Source organism: Haliotis asinina, chromosome 1, assembly GCF_037392515.1.
Source record: "Haliotis asinina isolate JCU_RB_2024 chromosome 1, JCU_Hal_asi_v2, whole genome shotgun sequence".
Taxonomy (NCBI): Eukaryota; Metazoa; Mollusca; class Gastropoda; order Lepetellida; family Haliotidae; genus Haliotis; species Haliotis asinina.
Genome location: NC_090280.1, coordinates 66,002,248 through 66,025,290, shown reverse-complemented (window position 1 = coordinate 66,025,290; position 23,043 = coordinate 66,002,248). Strand labels below are relative to the sequence as shown.

The window sequence follows — 23,043 nt, the reverse complement described above, 5'->3', positions numbered from 1 at the left end:
GTAACAACCATCCTGACTGTACAATAAGGCCCTAGCACCGAACCTACTCCATGTACAGTCGGCAGGGGGCTACGCGGAGAGCGGACGTACGATGGAGCCACCATGAGACAAAAGCTCATCCCATCGGTCACTCGGAAAGCCAGTGTACAAAAGTCCAGGTGGAAGGGTTTAGAGGGACACAACACCAAATCCAGAATGTGCCAGGGTTCCTGAGTCTGAAAGAAATGAGTCATGCACAAGCACCACAAATCACATTTCTCGCGGATGTAGATTGGTTAAACAACAGCGAGTAAGTGTGGTTTTGGGAATATTCCAACGACGGACCTCAGAAGTGGGCGTGAGGCATAGTATTTAAGTGGGGAGTAGCACTGAACATGGCGTGCCAACACTTGAACAACTAGGCTACACTACAACTTCGTTTACATGCAGAAACCTGTATCAACCTTTCCCATCTACATCTGTATACCTAAATGGCTGTGACTGTGCTTGTCGTAAGACGCGACTAACGGGATCGGGTGGTCAGGCTCGCTGACTTGGTTGATGCATGTCATCGGTTCCCAATTGTGCAGATCGATACTAATTTTGTTGATCACTGGATTGTTTGGTCCAGACTCGATTATTTACATTCACCATATAACTGGAATATTGCTGAGTTCGGCGTAAAACTAAACTCACTCACTCCTAAATGGCTGCATACTATAAGAGAATGAGTGTGCACTGTATATTAAACAAACATTCATGAAGACGCATATTTTCTTCCAAATAGCGTTGTAAACACCTGCCTGTCTGGTCCTCTGTCACCCTTCCAAAGAATCCTTGATCCACTTCTTTCCATGGAATATCTTCGTGGCAGTCGTCCTGCCTCTGGGGGACCTTCACGAGTCTCATTACGATATGACACGGTAGGGTATGCAGACATGCGTTTTTAACATGTTCTCCATTTGGGATAAATATTTCAAATTTGCAGCTGTAAGTATGCTGAATGCTTATTTCCTGCATTTTTTATTGGAAGCAGAAGAGTGAGTGAGTGAGTTAACATTTAACGTCACATCGGCAGTATCTCAGCCATACCGTGACGAGAACATTTAATTCTGAAATGAAATATATGCCTATTATAAAACCCGTCAACGAAGGACAGTAAAACAACTAGAATATCACAGAGTAGAATATAAAACTAGTAACTATACCTAAAACAATTTATCTATAGAGGACAATACAAGATAAAAATGGGCTATAGATTGCTAACAACTGAAGGTAGATCACCATACTAGGGACCATGGGGACTTACAGTACCTTTGCTACCTGCATGGACCCTAGTTAGATTTACACCATCCCCTCAGGAGTCAGCAAATTCGGGAAATCTAGCCATTCAGTAAAAAGACACTTATTCTACGATTAAAAACATGGAAAGTTTGAATTTACTTTGAATGTTTGTGGACTTACGTACCCTCTCAGGAGGACAATAGTTTTACGGTACTTCAACCCCCTTTGAGGATACAGCCACCAACAAGCACAGTTACCAATTTAAACTTCCGATAATAAAAAATTATCTATTTACAATTCATTTAATAAATCTAATTCTTTTAAATATCCAATAATTAAATGAGAACTATTAGTAAAAAGGTCCTTCATACTACGTGATTTAAAATAGGTATCCCTTGTGATGGAATATTCCACGCAGTCAAGCAAGACATGCTTGACCGTGATTCTTTCATCACAAGGGATACAAAATGGAGGATCCTCACCTTTCAAAAGGTATTTATGCGTATATCTGGTGTGACCAATACGACATCGTCGCATAATGACCTCTTCAAATCTGGACTGACAGCTCAAGTAGGTGTAACTAATATACGGTTTTATTTCATGTAATTTATTTATACCTACTTGGGTGTCCTACTTCTTTTGCATCAGATCACGTATATAAGTTCTAATGTTCGCTTTGTAATCTGAGTTTGGAATAAGAAGTCACAGATTTGTTGAGTGCTGCCTTGGCAGCAAGATCGGCCATTGTGTTCCCTGAAATGCCTACATGGCTGGGTAACCAACAGAAGACGATGTCGTATTGGCCAGTAGCAAGATTATTATACAATTCAATAATGTCAATTAAAAGTGGATGTTTACATGATAAATTTTTAATCGCCTGAAGACAAGAAAGAGAGTCTGAATAGATTATATATTGTTTACGTTTAGGGTGCTTTTGAAAATATTTAAGAGCTGTTAATATGGCGTTAGCTTCTGCTGTAAAAATAGAACTTTTTCTGGTAATCTAGAAGATATTGTTCTGGATCCAATGACAGTAGCACAAGCAACTGCGCCACCGTCCTTGGACCCATCTGTAAATAAGGATTTATAGTTGTTATATTTATGTTTCAATTGATTATATTCTTGTTTATACTGTAATTCATTCGTTTCTGATTTTTAAATGTAGTTAATGTTAGGTCAACCTGTGGTCGAACCAATTGCCAAGGAGGAGAAGAAAGAAGACGGGAAGGAGCTATATATTCCAGCTCAATGCCGGCTGAAGAAAGCAATGGTTTAATTCTTAAACCAAGAGGCGGAACAAGAGAAGATTTCTTTTTGTATACATCCTCATACAGAGAGCTGAAAACACAGTTATATGCAGGGTTTGACTCACTGGAATATAATTTTGTTACATACTGTAAAGCTAGTGAGATGGCTCATCAGCCTCAACGTACAGGCTGTCAACAGGTGAAGTTCGAAATGAGCCAAGACAAAGTCTTAGACCTTGGTGGTGAACAGAATCTAAAAGTTTTAGGTTGCTTTTACAGGCTCCACCATATACAATGGAGCCATAATCAAGTTTTGACCGGATCAGCGATCGATAGAGCTGCAGGAGGGTAGCTTGATCCCCTCCCCACTTAGAATTTGAAACGACTTTCAACAAGTCAAGTGCCTTCAGGCATTTAGTTTTGAGGGATTTGATATGTGGTAGAAACATTAAATGCGAGTCAAAAAATATTCCTAAGAACTTGGCCTCCTTTACAACTTTTATGGGAGATCCATTTAGAAACAGTTCAGGATCTTTATGCGGTTTATATTTTCTACAAAGGTGTATACAATTAGTTTTGGATTTAGAAAATTTAAAGCCGTTTTCAAGACACCATTTATTTATTATATTTAAGCACAGCTGCAGTTGCCGTTCAATAGTATGCATATTTTTACCACGACAAGAAATATTAAAATCATCCACAAATAACGATCCATCAATTGAATCGTTTAAAACTTTTGATAAACTATTTATCTTGATGCTAAAAAGTGTGACAGACAGAATACTGCCTTGTGGAACACCCTGATCCTGACTGTAATGATCAGACAGGGTTGAACCCACTCGGACTTGAAATTGCCTGTCATTTAAAAAGTTGGATATAAATTGAGGCAAACGGCCTCGTAATCCAAAGTTATGTAAATCTTTCAAAATCCCATGTTTCCATGTCGTGTCATACGCTTTTACTAAATCAAAAAAGATCGACACTGCATGTTGCTTATTAATTATGGCATTCTTAACAAAAGATTCCAAACGCACTAGATGATCGATAGTAAACTGGCGGGCAAAAGAAAGTATAGGTTTTTAATAATATTACATTTTGTACATTTGTATAATAATGACTGCCTAAGTTCCCATTTATGGTTTCTATTGCCAAAACGCAACTTATGGTCGTTATTCTGGAAAAATTCAAGAAAATGGTAAAACAAGTACAGAAGTCCAATTTCATGAAATGCTCGTGCAGGAGTTCAGTATAAATTGACTTCTCCGATGCTGCAATATCACAGCAACTGAAAACACACAAAAAGGATGCCACGTTTGACCCAGGAAGAAAGAGAGCGAGCTGTTGGAATGGCACAGATGGGAGCAACACGTGCACATTGCGAGGACTTTCCATTGCTCACCCCTGACAGTGTCCACCGGATATGAATCCTATTGAACCCTTATGGGACCAATTGGACAGACAAATTAGACTTCGGAGACCTGTTCCACATGATCGTCAAGAGTTGCAACGCGCACTTACAGAAGAATGGCAACGGATACCTAATGACGTCATCAGACGATTGTCTACGTCAATGAGGAGACGTATCCGAGCCTGCATTGACGTGGCAGGAGGTCATACACATTACTGACAGTGACCATGCTTCATTGTAGTGTGCTACTGACATTTGGTGTAACGAGAGATTTTTACAAAACGAGCTAATTCAACCCTTGTGTGTTTACTGGGCCATTATGGCATAAATGCAAACATAAAAGTTTTCTGTTTTATGTTGAGACTATCATTAAACATCACTGAATCCGATAAAATAATATAAACTGAACTATTTTCGTTTGTCTTTGTTTTATGGGTTGTGAAAGTGTACCTATACTTTCTTTTGCCCGCCAGTTTACTTCTGTTTTTACGGAAACCACATTGTATATCTGTTATGAGGTTATTGGTTTCCAAGTACCAAACAAGTCGATTATTTATCATGCGTTCCATGGTCTTGCAAACGCAGCTAGTTAGTGAAATGGGCCTATAATTCGAAGGATCAGAATGATCACGTCCAGGCTTGGGGACCGGAACAACTATAGCATCGCGCCATGACGAAGGGAAAGTTCCAGTTGTCCAAATGTCATCAAAAATATGTAAGAGTGTCTCCAAACATGATTCAGGTGTTTCAGGAGTTGATAATGGATGTTATCAGCTCCAGAAGCAGAGTCGTGGGCCTGATCAAGAGCAGTATGAAGCTCATGTATCGAAAAGGTTTCATTGTAGTCTTCCCCATTATCTGAATTGAAATTAATAGCTTTCTTTTCTTGCTGTGTTTGATATTTTTGGAATTCAGGTAGATAAATAGATGAGGAAGAATGTTTGGCTAACGTCTCTCCAAGCTTATTTGCAATATCTGACTTAGTGGTTGGAAGCAGAAGAAGTGAACAATGGGTTGGTAGAGCAAGAAAGGAGAAACGAACAAGAGCTTGTTGGATGAGAAACTGGCTTGAACGTGAGAGGCCAACAGCTGTGGAACATTTCATCAACTGACACAGGATCTCCGCCTTGATGATCATGAGTCCTACAATTTCTTGAGAATCACCCCACCTATGTTTGATGAAATTCGTGAAAGCATGAAATAAAATGTCTTTCTTGGTCTACCCTCATTTTTCTATGAAGGCATGGTGATGTCGATGTTTCCATCTTGAAACTGATAACGGAAATAAAAATGGGCTGGGTACTTACAGAAATCAAACCAGGACATGTGCATGTTAAGATCGTGGTAGGTCTAGTGTAATTCAGAACGGATATAAACTGACTAAAGACGGGTTTGAACTGCTTGAAAACGTTGTTCCCATGGGGTGAAGGTACATTTCTTCCCAGCCTGGGCAATACCAACTGTCTGGGAACTGGACACAGATGAGGTAGACATACTGACATATATTTATGATCAAACGAGCATCGTAATTTATATAATCATTACACCTTCTATCCCGTTCAATCTCATTTTACAGTTATTGTCAGGTCAGTACGTCCTAGGAACTACAAATGTACCTTGGTGTGCCTCGGTAGCATGTAGCATGTAGCATGGCCGGACCAACAGAACTCCATCGTTCGTTCGTATGTGCGACAAGACTAGACTTGTTGGGAGGACCGCTGATTTGTCCCAATGTCTTAGTAGTGATGTGTTTTTATCAACAATTCTGACTTCTTGTGCCATTGATGATCATCTTTGATTCGCTCCCCTACTTTGACCGACTCTTGCCTGGCATACCTGTCCCAAACAGCATCAACTTTAATGCAGTCAGTTCGATTCCGAATTTATCTCAATGCATATCAGCCAAGTCTCCAAATTTTGAAGCAGTTCCCTCTCTGCACATTTGCAATTTTGCCATTCCATTTAACTATATGAAGAGCCAGGATTCTCTCCTCTGCTAGCATGCAATGAAGGACCATGCACTCCCGTTTAAAGTTCCTCTTAAAAACCGCATTTGATGTTTTGATGTTCCATCCGAATGCACCATTGTGAAAGGAACACCAGAAATGTCAATGTGCTAATCAGGATTGATGGAAAATCCATTCAGCTTCCAAATTAATGACGTGTCATGTCTGTATCTTATGAACATTGCAAGTGGAGTTGTTGTCCCAAGGGATATAATTCACAGCTTCTAGCATGTTGAACAGAGCAAAAGGATTAATATCATATGTAGTCAGCTGAACTCTTCCAAGACAAACTTTTAGTCGCCTTACCTGAACTGAAAATCTCCTCTTCTACATTGATTCCCCAAAAGTTTGTAAAGCCCAGGGTTGAGAAGCTCCACACAACAAATGGGTCACAATTTTAATGTTCACGAAACAGTCTTTACTGATGCAAGCCTGGCTTGGCTGATGCATGTCATCCTATCGAAGTTGTGTAGACCAATGCACGTGTTGTCGATTGGTGGTGTGTTTGGTCCAAATTTGATTATTTACAAACCGCCGACATATAGCTTTAATATTGTCGAGTGCGACGTTAACAAAACCCAAACAATCAAACAAACCCAAACATGGCCTGTAGTTATGCCGAAGATACTGTGACTGTGTAAAGTGGCACATAAGCTCCTCGCATGCACTAATGATTTGTCTACACTTAAGACCATTGCAGGTTTAAGGACTGCACAACTGCCCACTACCCGTCTCGCAGCAATGAATTTTACTTACCTAGCCTCATTTTTTTTTGCCAGTATGGCTTGATTATGGCTTTTTATCATCCAAACCTGTGATGATGTAGAAAGAAAAATATCACATCAGTCTTTATTTCTCGCAAAAGGGACGAGGGCTTGCATTACTGGGCCCGTTCGAAAAAGCGTTCTTGACACTGACGATGGTACGGTAAGTACCATACAGATTCTTGAATCCCCAAGGTCGCTGGAATGTTCGCAAGATTCAAACTTATGACTCAGGTTGTCACCAGTTATTAAGCGTTAAATCACAGCAACTGCACATTTTAGTGACATGCACATTTTCAACTAAGCAGTCAAGTAAGGAAATGAGAAGCGCTCGTACAATCTGCACGTTCATCATGCTTTTAGTTGCCGACATCACTGATCAGATATATTTTAGCTTCATTTCATGTATGTATATCCATAACTACATGATAAATATGACACAAAAACATCTTCACGGACCTGTCAAACGTCAAGTAGTATACAGGAGGAACTCTATTTGTACGAACGATCAGTGATGTTGGTTACTGGCTGTTCCGGAGGAGGGGGGGGGGGGGGGGGGGAGGGGGGCAACAGGATGACCCCACACAATCTCTGCCAATAGAGAACGATGATGCCAAATCAGTAGGCCCAGTGAAGCCCTATTCAACTCGCCTCTTACGACAAACCCCGGGGAACGAGGGCATCTTTTGTACTGGCATCTAACGTCAACCGGGGAAATATCTGGAAAATGTCAACATTTTAAAGCGTAAGTAATGTTATATATAAGTACTTTGCATTAGTGAATTTTGTTAATCACTGACATTTATGTACACAAACAGGGGTATATATTTTCTGTCGTACAAACCCTGAAACAAATGTACCCAGTGGAGCCCTTGCAAGTCTAGAATGTGGGGCAAGTGTAGATTTTTCAGTTTCTGAGAATGAAGAAAATCTCTGAGATTGTGTTTTATTTTAATTCAAAAACTTTTAGATGTTAGTTTAATTATTTCCCAATTGACACTGAAATGTGTGTACTTTGGAAGGGCAAATGTCAGTTGTTTAGGGTTATTTCTTACTCGGCAATACGAAACAATGACCTCGATATTCATCAAACGAGATCAGCCTATTTCTGCGTCTAATCACTCATGGCTATATAAAACGCAGAATGGAGTCCACAGAAGGATAATATTTATTTATCTTTGAACTGACGCTGAAAATGTTATATATTGTAATATTATATAATGAACTGGGCCATTGTGTAATGGTTAGAACGTCCGTCCGGAGAGCGGAAGGTCGCGCGTTCGACACACGACTGCGTCATACCAAAAGACGTTGAAGTAAGGTACAGCAAGCATTGGTTGTCTCGGAGTCAGCATAATGTGTATGAGTTGGGTATACGTGATTGTAGGCGACATGGTATCTCAGTGAGCTAGTTAAAGTCTGGGCTTGTACAAGCAGCCATACATACGTACATCCGCATGCACGCCGTCAAATAAGTGAACCTCACCTCACCTCACCTCACCTCACCTCACCTCACCTCACCTCACCTCACCTCACCTCACTTGTGCTGTAAACAGTGTATATTATTAATCCCATTTTATGTTGTGTAAACACGATTACAGCAACCATATGCACTTACTCAACATTCATCTGGCGTACGACCAAACATTAACTGTGAACCCCCGTGACTGTATAAAACTGTCATATATTCACTTTAGTGAGGACACTTGTGAACCGATTAAATATGGTGTGCAGTAAAGAGGGGGTGTTTGTGTTTAGTTGTGGCAGGGGTTGGAGTACAACACGAGCAATCTTCGCGTCAGATTTCACCAATCGTGACAAGTAGTTTTCCTCCTTAGGTTAATGGTTATGGACCTTTGAACCTCATGTTATTTTCCCACCATCTCTAGCAGCTACCCATTACCCACTGTTGACGTAGGAGATAAACGTACTGCGTTGGAAAATCAGAGGTAAATAACGAAATTATCATGTATTATCATTACACACAAAAAACAGAGCTATTATATAATAATGAGCTATATATCATGCTGTTTGTCTCCATTTTACCATAGCCGCATTATTAAAATTTAAAAACAACACACACTGTGCTGGAAAATCAGAGGTATATAACGTGATTTATATACCTCTGAATGACTTTGACTAACCAATCACAATCCAGTACGTATCTACTGAAGTCATGGTGGAATCAATGTTTTGAACCCTTGGTATGTTTCATATAACCTCGTACCCATGTTCCAGCCTATGTGTCGTATTTTCGCAATATGTCATTTGTGATAAGTTTCAAAAAGCATCCATGAACTTTTGTTAAGAAAAGAACAAAAGTAGAAAAGAATATATTCCTTATCATATCTATATCCAACTTCTAATGCCCATAAGCCTATATATATCGTTTAGTTTTATAAACTATGCGTATTTCGGTATACCTGCATGGTCTGAGCAACACCATTGCGGAATGTTTGATGAAAATAAGCTTCATATACGCAAACAGTGGTATAGCATATTTGTAGCCCTATGACTAACTTGACCAATGAAAATACTCGACACAACCTGACACGCACCTGTTGTTGTCATCTGCTATGGCACATGTAAACAATGCTGCTATTTGTTCGAGACGTATTGATTGTTGAGGGATATGGGTTAAACTCTCAGCACTGAATTCAGAATGGATATATCGATTTTGCAATGTTAAACAATAATCGAATGTATTTAATGTAATCAATGCCTCAGAAAATTATGCAGTTTGGTTTAAATTACACTGGCATGATTGGGGACCCGTCGTATCTCACAGCTTCCTTAGCAACCTGTACTTGGCTGAATGAACCGTGATTGACACGCACATAGCGGTAGCCACATTCACTGAACACAATACAATGAATAACGAGCTTTTTGAGCCGTAGCGGGGTACACTTGGAAGTTAAGTGTACGAGAGGTGGCCTTTGCATGACAAGGTCCGATTGGTCCTGAAGCATTCACAGGAACTGGCTTGGGACAGGGGACCCTTCATTGAGGAATGGTGTACGTCTGCCACGCGGCTTGCGTGAACACTGGGGCGTGTGTTGCGATCAGCTGAATTAATGATTAGAACGTTTATCGAATCATTTGATGTGCTTATCTGCCATTCGCGCCTGCTGGACAGGAATCATGTGAGTGATTACATGAATTATTTAGATTGACTGAGCCAGTCAATTTGCTGTAAACTGTTACCTGACAGATGGAGATAATGGCGATTGATACACGTCCCAAAACAAACAATTTATCAGTTTCATCATGTCGTATGTCGTATGTATCACTGATACGTTGTTTCTATCAACTAAAAGTGATAAGTTTACATCATCGCCACTAGACGTTATGTAATTGTCACATTCTAATTTTTTTTCAGATGAAAGAATATTGAGTTATTACCAGACCTGCCTAACCATGGAGTCTTTGACTGTTTCAAAGAGAAGCTGTGATCATAGTGGTAAACCAAATATTCGGGACACAAGAAGTGCACCCAGTGAATCTCTTCGCTCCACCAAGGAACTGCATGTTTTGGAAGAGGAGGATGAGGGATACGAGGGTGAAGATGAGTACAGAGAAGATGCTGCTGACACTGTTAAACTTCAGATTGAGAATGTGAAGTTGAATGGTCAAGGAGATCGACCTGCAACTGCTGAGAGTGGCCCAAAGTCTTTCAGAATGGCTGGAAGTCGTGTAGAGAGTGTTTGTTCACGGTATGGCAGTTCAACTCAATATGACAGCCGCCCCAGCACAGGGACCAGAGTGACAAGCGCACAAGTGGGACGAAGGGTGAGTAATGTGATGTACACACTAGCACCTCTTAAGATACAGAGCTTACAGTCACTACACCACTCTAATGAGCTTACACAGTACATCACTTCACAGAGTGTACACGCTACGCTACTTTACAGAGCTTACACACTATACTAGTTTACACAGCTTACACACTACATCACTTCACAGAGTGTACACACTACACTACTTCACAGAGCTTACACACTACACTAGTTTACACAGCTTACACACTACATCACTTCAGAGTTAATACACACTACACCTCTTCACAGAGCTTTCACACTACACCACTCCACAGAGCTTACACACTACACCACTTTACAGAGCTATCACACAACACCACTTCACAGAGCTTTCACAATGCACCAAATTACAGAGCTTACACACCACACCATTTTACAGAACTTACGCACTCACAGCTATTAAAATACACCACTCTACAGAGCTTTCACACCACACCATTTTACAGAACTTACACACTCACAGCTATTAAACTACACCCCTCTACAGAGCTTTCATAACTTGGAGATACAGCAGAGTAGTTTTTCCTGGCTGCCTTCAAGAGGAATTAACCTATGCCCAAGAACTGAAACAGTTTTAAGGACATTTCTGGTTAATTTAGTATTTCATTTGGCTACCTATTGCTCATTTACTGTGAACCCACTGCAGATGTCTTCTATCATGTCACAAGGATCTCTAGCGATGACAGATGATGACATTTTGGTCTTGTGATTCCTGTATTTCCAAAGGTTCTGAGCCTGTAAAATATTCATATAACAAGCCATACATTTTGACATGTGATTGTATGGTTTTGTGTCATCCTGTACTGTCCTGTAGCGTTGTGTCATCCTGTACTGTCCTGTAGCGTTGTCATCCTGTACTGTCCTGTAGCGTTGTGTCATCCTGTACTGTCCTGTAGCGTTGTGTCATCCTGTACTGTCCTGTAGCATTGTGTCATCCTGTACTGTCCTGTAGCGTTGTGTCATCCTGTACTGTCCTGTAGTGTTGTGTCATCCTGTACTGTCCTGTAGCGTTGTGTCATCCTGTACTGTCTTGTAGCGTTGTGTCATCCTGTACTGTCCTGTAGCGTTGTGTCATCCTGTACTGTCCTGTAGCGTTGTGTCATCCTGTACTGTCCTGTAGCGTTGTGTCATCCTGTACTGTCCTGTAGCGTTGTGTCATCCTGTACTGTCCTGTAGCATTGTGTCATCCTGTACTGTCCTGTAGCGTTGTGTCATCCTGTACTGTCCTGTAGCGTTGTGTCATCCTGTACTGTCCTGTAGCGTTGTGTCATCCTGTACTGTCCTGTAGCCTTGTCATCCTGTACTGTCCTGTAGCGTTGTGTCATCCTGTACTGTCCTGTAGCGTTGTGTCATCCTGTACTGTCCTGTAGCGTTGTGTCATCCTGTACTGTCCTGTAGCGTTGTGTCATCCTGTACTGTCCTGTAGCGTTGTGTCATCCTGTACTGTCCTGTAGCGTTGTGTCATCCTGTACTGTCCTGTAGCCTTGTGTCATCCTGTACTGTCCTGTAGCGTTGTGTCATCCTGTACTGTCCTGTAGCCTTGTGTCATCCTGTACTGTCCTGTAGCCTTGTGTCATCCTGTACTGTCCTGTAGCCTTGTGTCATCCTGTACTGTCCTGTAGCGTTGTGTCATCCTGTACTGTCCTGTAGCGTTGTGTCATCCTGTACTGTCCTGTAGCGTTGTGTCATCCTGTACTGTCCTGTAGCGTTGTGTCATCCTGTACTGTCCTGTAGCGTTGTGTCATCCTGTACTGTCCTGTAGCGTTGTGTCATCCTGTACTGTCCTGTAGCGTTGTGTCATCCTGTACTGTCCTGTAGCGTTGTGTCATCCTGTACTGTCCTGTAACGTTGTGTCATCCTGTACTGTCCTGTAGCGTTGTGTCATCCTGTACTGTCCTGTAGCGTTGTGTCATCCTGTACTGTCCTGTAGCGTTGTGTCATCCCTCTAGTATCATGTTGTTTATGAATTACAAAGTAATCCAGCCCATGCAGGTAATACATTTAATGTGCATTAAACTTTAGAGGAGTACAGTGAGTTATAAATCCAGTTATTCAGTCAATAGGTATTGAGTACTAGGCCAACTTACAGACAACACCTCTAGGAAAACAATACTTCAGTGTGGGCATGGGTCTAATTGATGAATAATAGGAAATTGGGAACTGGGGAATATACAAAATGAGATATGGTATAACGAAGAGGAAATATAACGTGAAGATAACTCTGTTGCCATGCATCACAATGACAGTGTTGATGTCTGTGACTGTTTCCCAGTTATATCTCAGAGCTTGTTGATGAAGTGTCATCATTAATGTCCCAACATGGATCACTTTTGCAGGAATGTTTTGTGATATTTTTGTCTCACATATACTAAGCAGTGTTTAGCACAATCGCTTCTAACATTGTTGAGTATATTTCCTACAAAGCCGATTAATGCTAGCAGAAACTGGATTGACACACATGGGCATGGCTTGGAAGTGTTTTGTCTCAACACAATGGAGACCATATTAAGTGTGTAAGCTGTATTGTGAAGGTGTAGAAGCTGTGGTCAGTGTTGAAAAACAGGAGAACCCACAGGCTACACTTAAGTTCAGTAGGGTTAACTGGTGGACCTCTGCTGACCCCAGTGTCTGACCTGAACAGACCTAACTGTGGAATTACAAGGCCTTGACATTAATAGGGCTCCTTACAGGTATAATTACTATTACCCATACATGGGGCTGTGATTGCCGTTAGTGTTGATTAAGTCTTTTCATGGTTATTGATCCAAATATTTGATAATTATTACATTTTTCACAAGGCTTTTACACACATCGTGCCTAGGTGGTAAGGTTTCCTGTATGAAATTTATACATGGCTTTTACACACATTGTGCCTGGGTGGTAAGGTTTCCTGTATGAAATACATACATGGCTTTTACACACATTGTGCCTGGGTGGTAAGGTTTCCTGTATGAAATATATACATGGCTTTTACACACATCATGCCTGGGTGGTAAGGTTTCCTGTATGAAATATATACAAGGCTTTTACACACATCGTGCCTAGGTGGTAAGGTTTCCTGTATGAAATATATACAAGGCTTTTACACACATTGTGCCTGGGTGGTAAGGTTTCCTGTATGAAATAGAACTGATGTGTACAAGAAAACAAGTGGCTCACTGGTCAAAAACACTTCTCTGATCCAATGATTATTGTATCTGTTCACTGGATTGACACTGTGTCAAGCCTAGAGTTGAACATATGTCATTGATGCGTGACAGGATGATTGTCAGTAAGACACTAACATATGATTGTCAGTGATGTATGACAGGATGATTAACATATGATTGTCAGTGATGTATAACAAGATGATTACCAGTAAGACAATAACACTTTTAATTGTCATAGATGCTTGACAGGATGATTGTCAGTCATGCATAACAGGATGATTAACAGTAAGACACTACCATGTGATTGTCATAGATGCATGACAGGATGATTGTCAGTCATGCATGAACTGATGATTGTCATAGATGCATGACAGGATGATTGTCAGTGTTTCGTGCTTGGACTTCTCAATAAAAGAACAAATTTGTGAGTTCAGTTTCTTTTCTCATTTCATGTCAGACGCCATCTTACATTTTCTAAAAGCCTCACGGGAACTTGGGAGCCTTCATTATTCCCATTGACAAGGGAACAGTTATTATTAACTTTAATATTGTAACATCCCTCTTTCTCTAAGGAAAGCAATTAACGTCTTCAAATTAAAGTTAACAAAATTCAAATAATCAATTTTTCATTCTTCCACATATTAGAAGGATATTCAAAGGAAATAAACGTTTCTCGTTGCTTTAGTACCAGTCCATGGAAACTCTAGGCATAACTCTAATAAGTAACATCTTAAGGTAATATTAACTTCAATACAGTGAAGCCTCGTTAGTCTGGACGCCGATAATCTGGATGTCTCGTCTCCCGGACGATTTTAGCTTGTTACCAATTAATGCCTATATAATTTGCCTCGGTAATCCGGAAATTCGGTTTCCGGAACCGGACGCTGAATAGCTGTAACCAATCAGTAAAACAAACAGTAAATTGCTTCATTGTCCGGACACTGTAAATCATGTTCACGAACCGTAACAGCGCCTCCCTTGCCTCCCGGGCGATGTTTACGTAACTGCCCTCAGTCATTGGGAACAATAAACATTGAGTTGACATGATGAACTCTTGTTAACTAAGTGTACGCGAGGTACAGACACAACTCAAAGGCATGGATGACCAGTGAGCTCTTTTCTGATTGGCTGAAATTTTTTGACAGACAGGTGCGTTCAAGTGATTTTGCTTCTAGACAATGCTGCAAGCCATAAATGTGCTTCGATCACATTGCAAAATGTGACCCTGCATTTCGGGGACGAGATATCACTCGAGAAAATCATCGATGTCAAGAATTCGAGGAAAAAGGTAACACGCACACAAACGACCATGAAGGACTTTTTGGTGTGACTGTGACATTGTACAATGTTCCTGGAAAATCAACAACGACAGACTTTGCAGTGCCTTGAATTTATTTACATGCATTGCTGTGCTTGCTATTGGTCATTTTATAAGCTTTATAACATTAAATGTTTATTATTTGTTTAATCCAGAGTCGTGTCTTTTTTGTAATGGTAAAGGGAAGAAACGCTTGCTGAGACGTGGGATTTTATTCAGTAGTCCGGATGATTTGCATTCCGGACGAATTTGCTGAAAAACACAACCGTCCGGATTAACGAGGCTTCACTTTACATAATACTGAAGATTATGTGCCTCCTGCACTATTACTGAAATTAAACATGTCTATACACCAACTTGTTCGCTGCTCATCCTAGCTACTACCCTGGCAACTACACGGTCTCTTTATCCCATTTATGGTACATAGTCACTGAGGTAGGTAGGTCTCCTCACAGCTCTGCCTCGGAGTGTCCTCTGAGGACTGGCATGGATATCAGTCTTCGGCTGATACGTCGGCGGTGGTCGGCATCGGTTGTGGTGGCTTCACTGGGCTGTGTCGAGGATTAGTGACATTCTTCGGCCTGTTGGTTGGTGGTGGCTTAACAGGTCTGCTGCTGGCTGCTGCTGCTGGCACTGGTCTGGTGTTTGAACCTGCTGGTTTCAGGTTCAAACTTGGTGACTGCATTGGGTGTGGTGATCGAAACTGGTACTGGACCATATCTCTTATATATGCCTGTTTCTTCAAAGTGTTCTTTGGATGTTCAAATGTAAGATCGCACATCTACCTGGTTCTCAACCCTGGCCTTGATCCATTATGACTCTTTAGACCTGGAGGCTGGAGCCTGACAACATCCCCATTGTGAAGTGATGGCAGCCCTGAGACTTGTGCTCTTTTTGTAGTAGGACATCTGCATAGCTTCCTTTCTAGCGGTCTCTGCTTGACATTAGGCTGTGTTTCCGGTTTTGATAGCTGTTTGGACACAGGTAACTGTGTTCATGTCCGTTTACTGAAGAGGCGTTGTACAGGAGATGAACCCATTTTTTCGTTTGGAATATTCCTCAACTCAAGGAGAGCTAGAAGTGGATCTGATTTAGTCTCATGTGACTTTTGTAGCGTAGTCTTGGCAATCTTGATGGCGCTTTCCACTTTACTGTTGGATTGGGCATATCCAGATGAACTGGTGTTGTGTTCAAATCCATATGCTGCTTCAAAGTTGGCAAAACTCTGCGAGTTGAATGGAGGACCATTGTTAGTAATTACCGCTTGTGAAATTCCATGATGTGCGAAATGGGCCTTAGGTAGTCTCTCTTGTCACATTCAAATAAGTCACAAGCAGCATATTGCCACGGCAGCTCTGGGATCTGATGACTTATATCATTGGCTCCTTTTCTTGGTTACTCTGTATGCTATTGCACACACTGCACTTTGACACATAGTCCTCAATGTCACTGTACATGTTGGGCCAATATACCTTCTCACATGCTTGTCTCACACACCCCTGTATACCTGTGTGACTGGCCTGCAGTCTGTCTGTGATCATATATCGTGCAGCTGTGGGCACAACAATTCTGTCCACACAAGTCCATTCTGCACAGGCAGTTCTTCTCTGAAGGTATTGTATGGTTTTAAATAAATACACAGGGACTCTCTGGTGTTCTTCTGGCCATCCCTGTTAGATGATCTTCATTAGGTGACATAGTTCTTCATCAGCCTTTGTTGCTGATTGTGGGTGTTGGATATCGCAATGTTCTCAGTCATGTCCATGACTTGTAACTCTTTCTCAAGTGAAGTTTGGAATATTTCTATCTTTGAACATTTTCCCGTCTTGCGACGAAGGCCCTACCGAGTGTGTGCCTTTCTTTCGGACAGCAAACTCTTCTTGTGGATTGTCACAAGTGGCTGGTGATCTGTCTCTACAAGGACCTTTCTTCCATAGACATATCGCTCGAACCTTTCTAATCCAAACACCATTGCCAGCATCTCCTTCTCTATTTGGGCATAACCCTTTTCAGTACTGGACAAAGATCTGGACGCATAATGTACTGGCTTGCCGTCCTGAAGAAGGCAGGCTCCTAGTCCACTTTTGGAAGCATCACTTGACGTGTTGTTTTCCGCAGGACTGGTGGACTTAACAAGATCTTCTTGATCTGGTTGAAAGCCTGTCCATGCACCTGTTCATCCCATCGAAAGTTGATATCTTTCTTCACGAACTCCCGTAACGGTGCAGACACTTCCTAGAGGTTTGGAGCAAATTTCACCATCACGCGTTGTACTTCCTTTTTGTCATCTGCTGCGGGCATCTTCTCAATGGTGTTGAGGTTACTTTGGTCAGCTCTCAAGCCATCCTTTGAAATCATGTGACCTAAGTAGTTGACTTCTGTCTTCTTCAATTCAACTTTTGCACTGTTTAGCTTCAGACCCGTCTCTCTGCAATGTGGAAGCAGTTGTTTGAGATTTTTATCGTGGTTTTGTGATGCTTCTTCGGGTGTCTTGCCTTTACCCCATGCCAGCAAGTCATCATGTGCTGCAAACACACTGTTCAGTCCTTCAGTGAATTCTGAAATTCTTCTGGCGCCAGTGAAATGCCAAATGGCATCTTCAGCCATCGGTACTTTCCAAATGGCTTTTCAAATGTCGTGAGGTAGCTGCTTTCGTCATCTAAGCAGACATGCCAAAACCCGTTCTTTGCATCCAGGTGTGTAAAATAGAAAGCTCCTTGTACTTGTGACAGAATATTGTCTATGGTGGGTATTGGATACTCATTCCGCTTCAGAGCTTTGTTGAGTGGTTTCAGGTCAATGCATAGTGTAACGGTACCTGATCGCTTCATTGCTACTGCAATACTGCTAATCCAGTCTGTTGGGGTATCCACAGGTGTGATGATTCCCAGTTTCATAAGTCTATCAAGTTCCTCTTTGACTTTAGTCTTCACTGTTAAAGGCCATTTCCTGCAAGGCACCCCATGTGGGCACAATGTGTGAAGTCCATTTTCTGGTGTCTCCCGCTGTGATATTGCTGGAATATTGATTAAAGCGGCATAAAACTGAACCCGCTAACTCACTCACTCCTGCAAGGCAACTTGACTGGACCCACAGCGGCATCTGTCACTAGGTGAAGTCCCCCTTCTAGTCGACCTTCACCTTGAAAAACATCTTCATACTTCTTCATAATCTCTTCTCCTGAGTCTGTCTTCACATCTACTTGGGCTATGTTTTCTCTGTTCACTGTATTCAGACGCATGTGTTGAATCACTCGTGCACCTAGGATAGACTTAAAGTCTTCTTCAACAATGACAAACCTGACTTTGTAGCTTTCATCATTCGTTGGGTTGGTAACTGTGAATATTTTCTGTCCCACTGTCTTCAGTTCAGTTTTGTTATACAAGACTAAACTCTTCTGGGTTTTCTCTGGGTTTTTCAGTGTTGTGGCTTTTGTAACTGCAACATCATCTCTTCTAGACATGATGTTAATGGTCGCACCACAGTCTAACTGAAAATTCAACATCTGTCCCTCTACATTCAAGATGCATATATGGTTCTCTCATATTCTCTTTCCATGTTCATTGCTAGGACATTGTCCTCCTCACTTTCGTCAGAACTATCATCATGATCATCTTCATTTCCCAGTGAATGAGCCTGAGACTTTCTAAACCTGCACACAGAGCTTAAGTGATTCCTGTTCTGGCAGACACTGCATGTTTTACTGTATGTCGGGCAATTTCTAGACGGACAGTCTGTTCCACAGTACTTGCAAATTCTGGTTTTGTTTCTTTTCTTGTGATATCTTTGGTTCTTGTCACTCTTTTAATGTTTCTTGAATTTCTTCTTTCTTGTTACAGCATGTACTTCATCTTGACTTGATGTAGCATTCATAGCTTTAGTGTGGTATGACTTGCTTCATATGCTGTACAAGTGTCAATACAGTTGTTGAGAGTGAGGTGCCTGTCTTCTAGTAACTTACCTCTCAGTGCTTCATCTTCAACACCAACCTTGCTTCCATTTCTCCATAATCACAGGACTTGATCAGCTTTCTGACATGTGTAACATAAATGTCAATGTTCTCATTCGGTTGTTGGTGTCTCTCATGGAAAACCCAAGCTTCATAAGTCTCATTGACTTCTCCAGGACAGAATTCCTCACATTTCTGTAGCACTACAGTAATGTCATATCTTTCACCATCATTTTGAAATGGCAGCCCATCATGTATGTCCAGAGCATCTCCTCCTATACACTTCAACAGGGTAGCAGTTCTGAACTCAGATTATCGTCCTCAGTTAACGGTGTTACAATCTCATAATTGTTCCACATTCTTCGAAACCTCCTCCAGTTCGAAGCCTGAGGTTACCTTTCTGTTCAAGTTTCACTGTCTTCAGACTTTGTATTAAAATAAAGACTTCCACTGTGCATTCCTCCGCGACAGTCAGTGACTCATGAACATATTTTTGTGAACATGAAAGTGACATATATCTGAATATGATTCAATTGATGATCTGTCACTACTCCTATGGGTCTTTATGATAGAGGTTGCAATTTACTGACACCATGACTTTACACAAGCCAACATTCACACTTGGTCTTTCTCCACCAGGAGTCATGCACTTTAGACAGTTCCATGTACTGGGTGCTCAGCAGGGGTTGTTGGGTGGGACACTCTATTTACGGTGTTATCAGTGTCTGAATATTGTACTTACAGTCACCAAGGTGACATGTGGCATGTGACACTTTCACTGGGGATCGGGTTGGATCTTACTTTGTTGTTGATAAAATAATCAATATTGTAGATTAAAAAACCTTCTACTTAGGGATAGATTGTTGTCAACTCAGTACATTCTGTGATATGTAGAACCTATGTTAATTCTCATATTGGAGATTAACATGATCAAAGAAAGTATTCTTAGAATTTCTGATATCTTAATTGAAGAACCTATGGTTGATTAATGAGGTCAGGGCAAGTGTGTAGCAGTTAGATTTTTTCAGGAAATATATTGAATCACTTCACTGACTGGCAGAACAATTCACAAGGAATAATTCAGATATTTAATTTATTAACTGGTTACAGTGTGACTAATTTTCTGATATTCATTGTTTTAAAACCACACCAAGTTTGGCTGAATCCAGGTCCCACAGATGATTCTTTGGAGGGATATTTGCTGTCGACACTCACACAGATTGTCAATATTTACATTATATTTTATCTGTAGTTCCACCACCAGTATTTGACATTGCAAGGTTTCTATTGTTCCTCAGTGCAATCAATTTATCATTCATTGCACTGACATGTTTTATTTTACATCAATCATTATTTTCATTTATGTCAGTCCATTTGAAAGATTGGAAGTGTAATATAGTCATTTAGACTTTTCTAGCACCCAGACAAGCTGCCAAGTGGTGTTTCTTTTACATGCTTATGACTGGATGTTTGTGTTGCTAAGAGGCTTAAATTATCGTAACCATGATGATTTATTCTTATAAACAATGACACTGATAAGTCACTGATATTATACATAATATCATTGATGTTATACATATTATCATTGATATTATAGATAATATCATTGATATTATACATATTCTCATTCATATTCAATATGGATAGTCAATCAGAATGGATAATCAGTCAGTTTCTTGAATAATATTGAAATTTCAACCATTTTATTTCTGACACTAGATGTTAAGTCTGATTTTGAAAGTATTCTACTTTTAGAATGTGGAGGTTAAGGTGTCATGTTTGCCTCGAAGCATAGAAACATAGGATTCCTGGTTCAAGTGAAAGATAAAGGCCATATTTAATCTAGGGATTATGCTATTTTTCCATATTGACATGTTTGTAGAAGTGATTGCGATGGTTGCCTGTGAGCACAGGTCACACTGTGTTAGGGCAGTGACACATATTGTCATTCATCATGGTGCCTAGCAATAAATGTTGGTGGACCTACTGCTACCTACTTCGGAAAGATTCTCTTACTTTGTAAAGATCTGTTATATCTTCAATAAGTATTCAAGTTGAGAGCTGAAATAGTTGTATGTCCCGATTGGCAGCTAGTGACATGTTGTAGTCAGAGACCAGGTGTGCCGAATGAAATTATCAGTGAATGGATCTTGGTCTATTTATCAGCGGGTGAAATAATTGCTATAATTGATGTGATAAGTTCTTTGAGATCATAACTAATAACTGATTAGTGGAGAAGACGTGTTTTCTAATACTATCCAATCACAATACATATACTTACTTGTTCTGCGCATTCCTGCAAATGTTTGTACATACAGTCAGTACAGTTATAACAAACTTAAAGTGACCACTAATTTTAGTTTGTTCTAACCGTTGTTCAATTTAACACATTTCAACTAATATATACAGCAACTGGCCAGGCCCCCAGAAACACTTCCTTCTATCCATCCATTTGTTTTTTGACAAAACTCACTGTAATGCTTTCTACAGAGTGCCTTCTTCTGTGGTCCACATCCTTGTTCTGATATTTTCCCAATCTCTGAGTTGCTGATGAGAATACACTGCACAACATGTTGTAAGGCGCTGCCTGTTGTTAAAAGTGTTTACTGCTCCAAAGCATGGGGTTTCCCTTTGATAGAGACCAAGGATGGAGGAATACCGTGATTCAAAGATTCCGATTAACATAAATACAAAAGTATTTGGCAGTAGATGAGTGATTTGCAATTAATAGTAAAGTGTGGTTGCTGTTTTGGTGTTTACTTGTGCAGTGACTAGTTCTTAGTGTTACTTCACCAATCCAGTGGATACATGCTGGCATACAGATGCTAAGGTCATGATCATGACATGTAGAATTGCAAGACTTGCCAAATTTATTGAGTTGTTTTCCACCTGTGAACCTGTGTGCATGTCATTGTTGTTCAATCAGTAATCTAACTGAATCTCTAAGGGAAAGATAACAGTTCGCCAACATTTATCCACTTCACATAAACTGTAATGCTGAACAGTCCTGTAGCCCATGTCTGACAGTAACAGTAAGGTCCTTTTACAGCTGCTTCTTGAAGTCTCCTCCCAACCTGTTAACTTGTATTAGATTGAAAGCTGTTTGCGCACAGTATATTTCATACTAGCTGTCAATGGACTGTGATTTGATCTTGAGGAGAAAGGAAGTCTTTTGTCTTGTCCTGAAAGCCAAGCACCATCTTCCTGAGCCAGGTTGCCAATATCTTGATAACAATACAGGAATCCGTATGGAAACGTCACGTCATCTGAATAAAGAAGATGTTAAACCATAAAGCTTGCCCTTACAATACCTTTTGTCAAAATCTCATGTCCACTTTGCCCTTTCAAGATAAGTTTCCTGTGCTAAAACAGACTCTGGAAAAGACAATTGCACACATTAAGCATCCAAACAGTGAATATGTTTCAAAATCAGCATCTCTAATCCAAAACATGGACATTGCTTGTTTAATATGGGCAAGATTATATGATTATATTATATTAGACAAGATTATATGAAACAATCTTATTTACTGATGAAACCCTCTTAATCTTTTTATGGTTTTGAATGTATGTTAAAATTTCATAAGTCTCATATGAACACTGATTTCTTGATACTCATGAAGCCAAGAAAAAACAAAACGCTTGATATCATTTGTTAGAACGCTGGCTATGAAATCTTTTAGACTACATGAAAACAACCGAAATGCTACTGCTGTGACTATTATCATCAAAAAAAGAAATCAGTGGCCTTCACAACAAACGTTTCATTGTTTCCAAACTTCTTTGTAACTTCCCAGTTGAGAAATCGTTAAGTGCAGTCCCATTACTTGAATGTATACAGTAAAGCTGACTGTTTGACAAGAAGTCATAAAAAAATGTCAAACCTTGGGTTAGTGCAGCATTACCATTGACACCCTTACAAGGTTGTCTTTTTAGTTATAGAGGCACCTGTATACAGTGAGGCATCGACTGTAAATCTTGTCGAGGTAAGATTTCAACACATGGGTTTATGTTCTAAGCTATGTGTTATCTCAGGAATCAAGGACATAGTGTGTGACTGCTGTTGTAACATAGATCAATGGTGAATGTTGCCAAACACTGATAAACTCACAAACACCTCC

General features: G+C 40.5%; 1 protein-coding gene across 1 annotated transcript in view; it reads left to right on the top strand.

Moving 5' to 3' along the window:
* The first annotated feature begins 9,673 nt into the window (after nucleotides 1-9,673).
* LOC137296178 (leucine-rich repeat-containing protein 74B-like) overlaps nucleotides 9,674-23,043 on the top strand; it is a 49,001-nt gene continuing 35,631 nt past the window's right edge. The window contains exons 1-2 of the mRNA XM_067827894.1: nucleotides 9,674-9,831; nucleotides 10,068-10,477. Coding sequence (XP_067683995.1) covers nucleotides 10,106-10,477 — 372 coding nt within the window. The 5' untranslated portion in view covers nucleotides 9,674-9,831; nucleotides 10,068-10,105. The remainder of the gene's footprint in view (nucleotides 9,832-10,067; nucleotides 10,478-23,043) is intronic.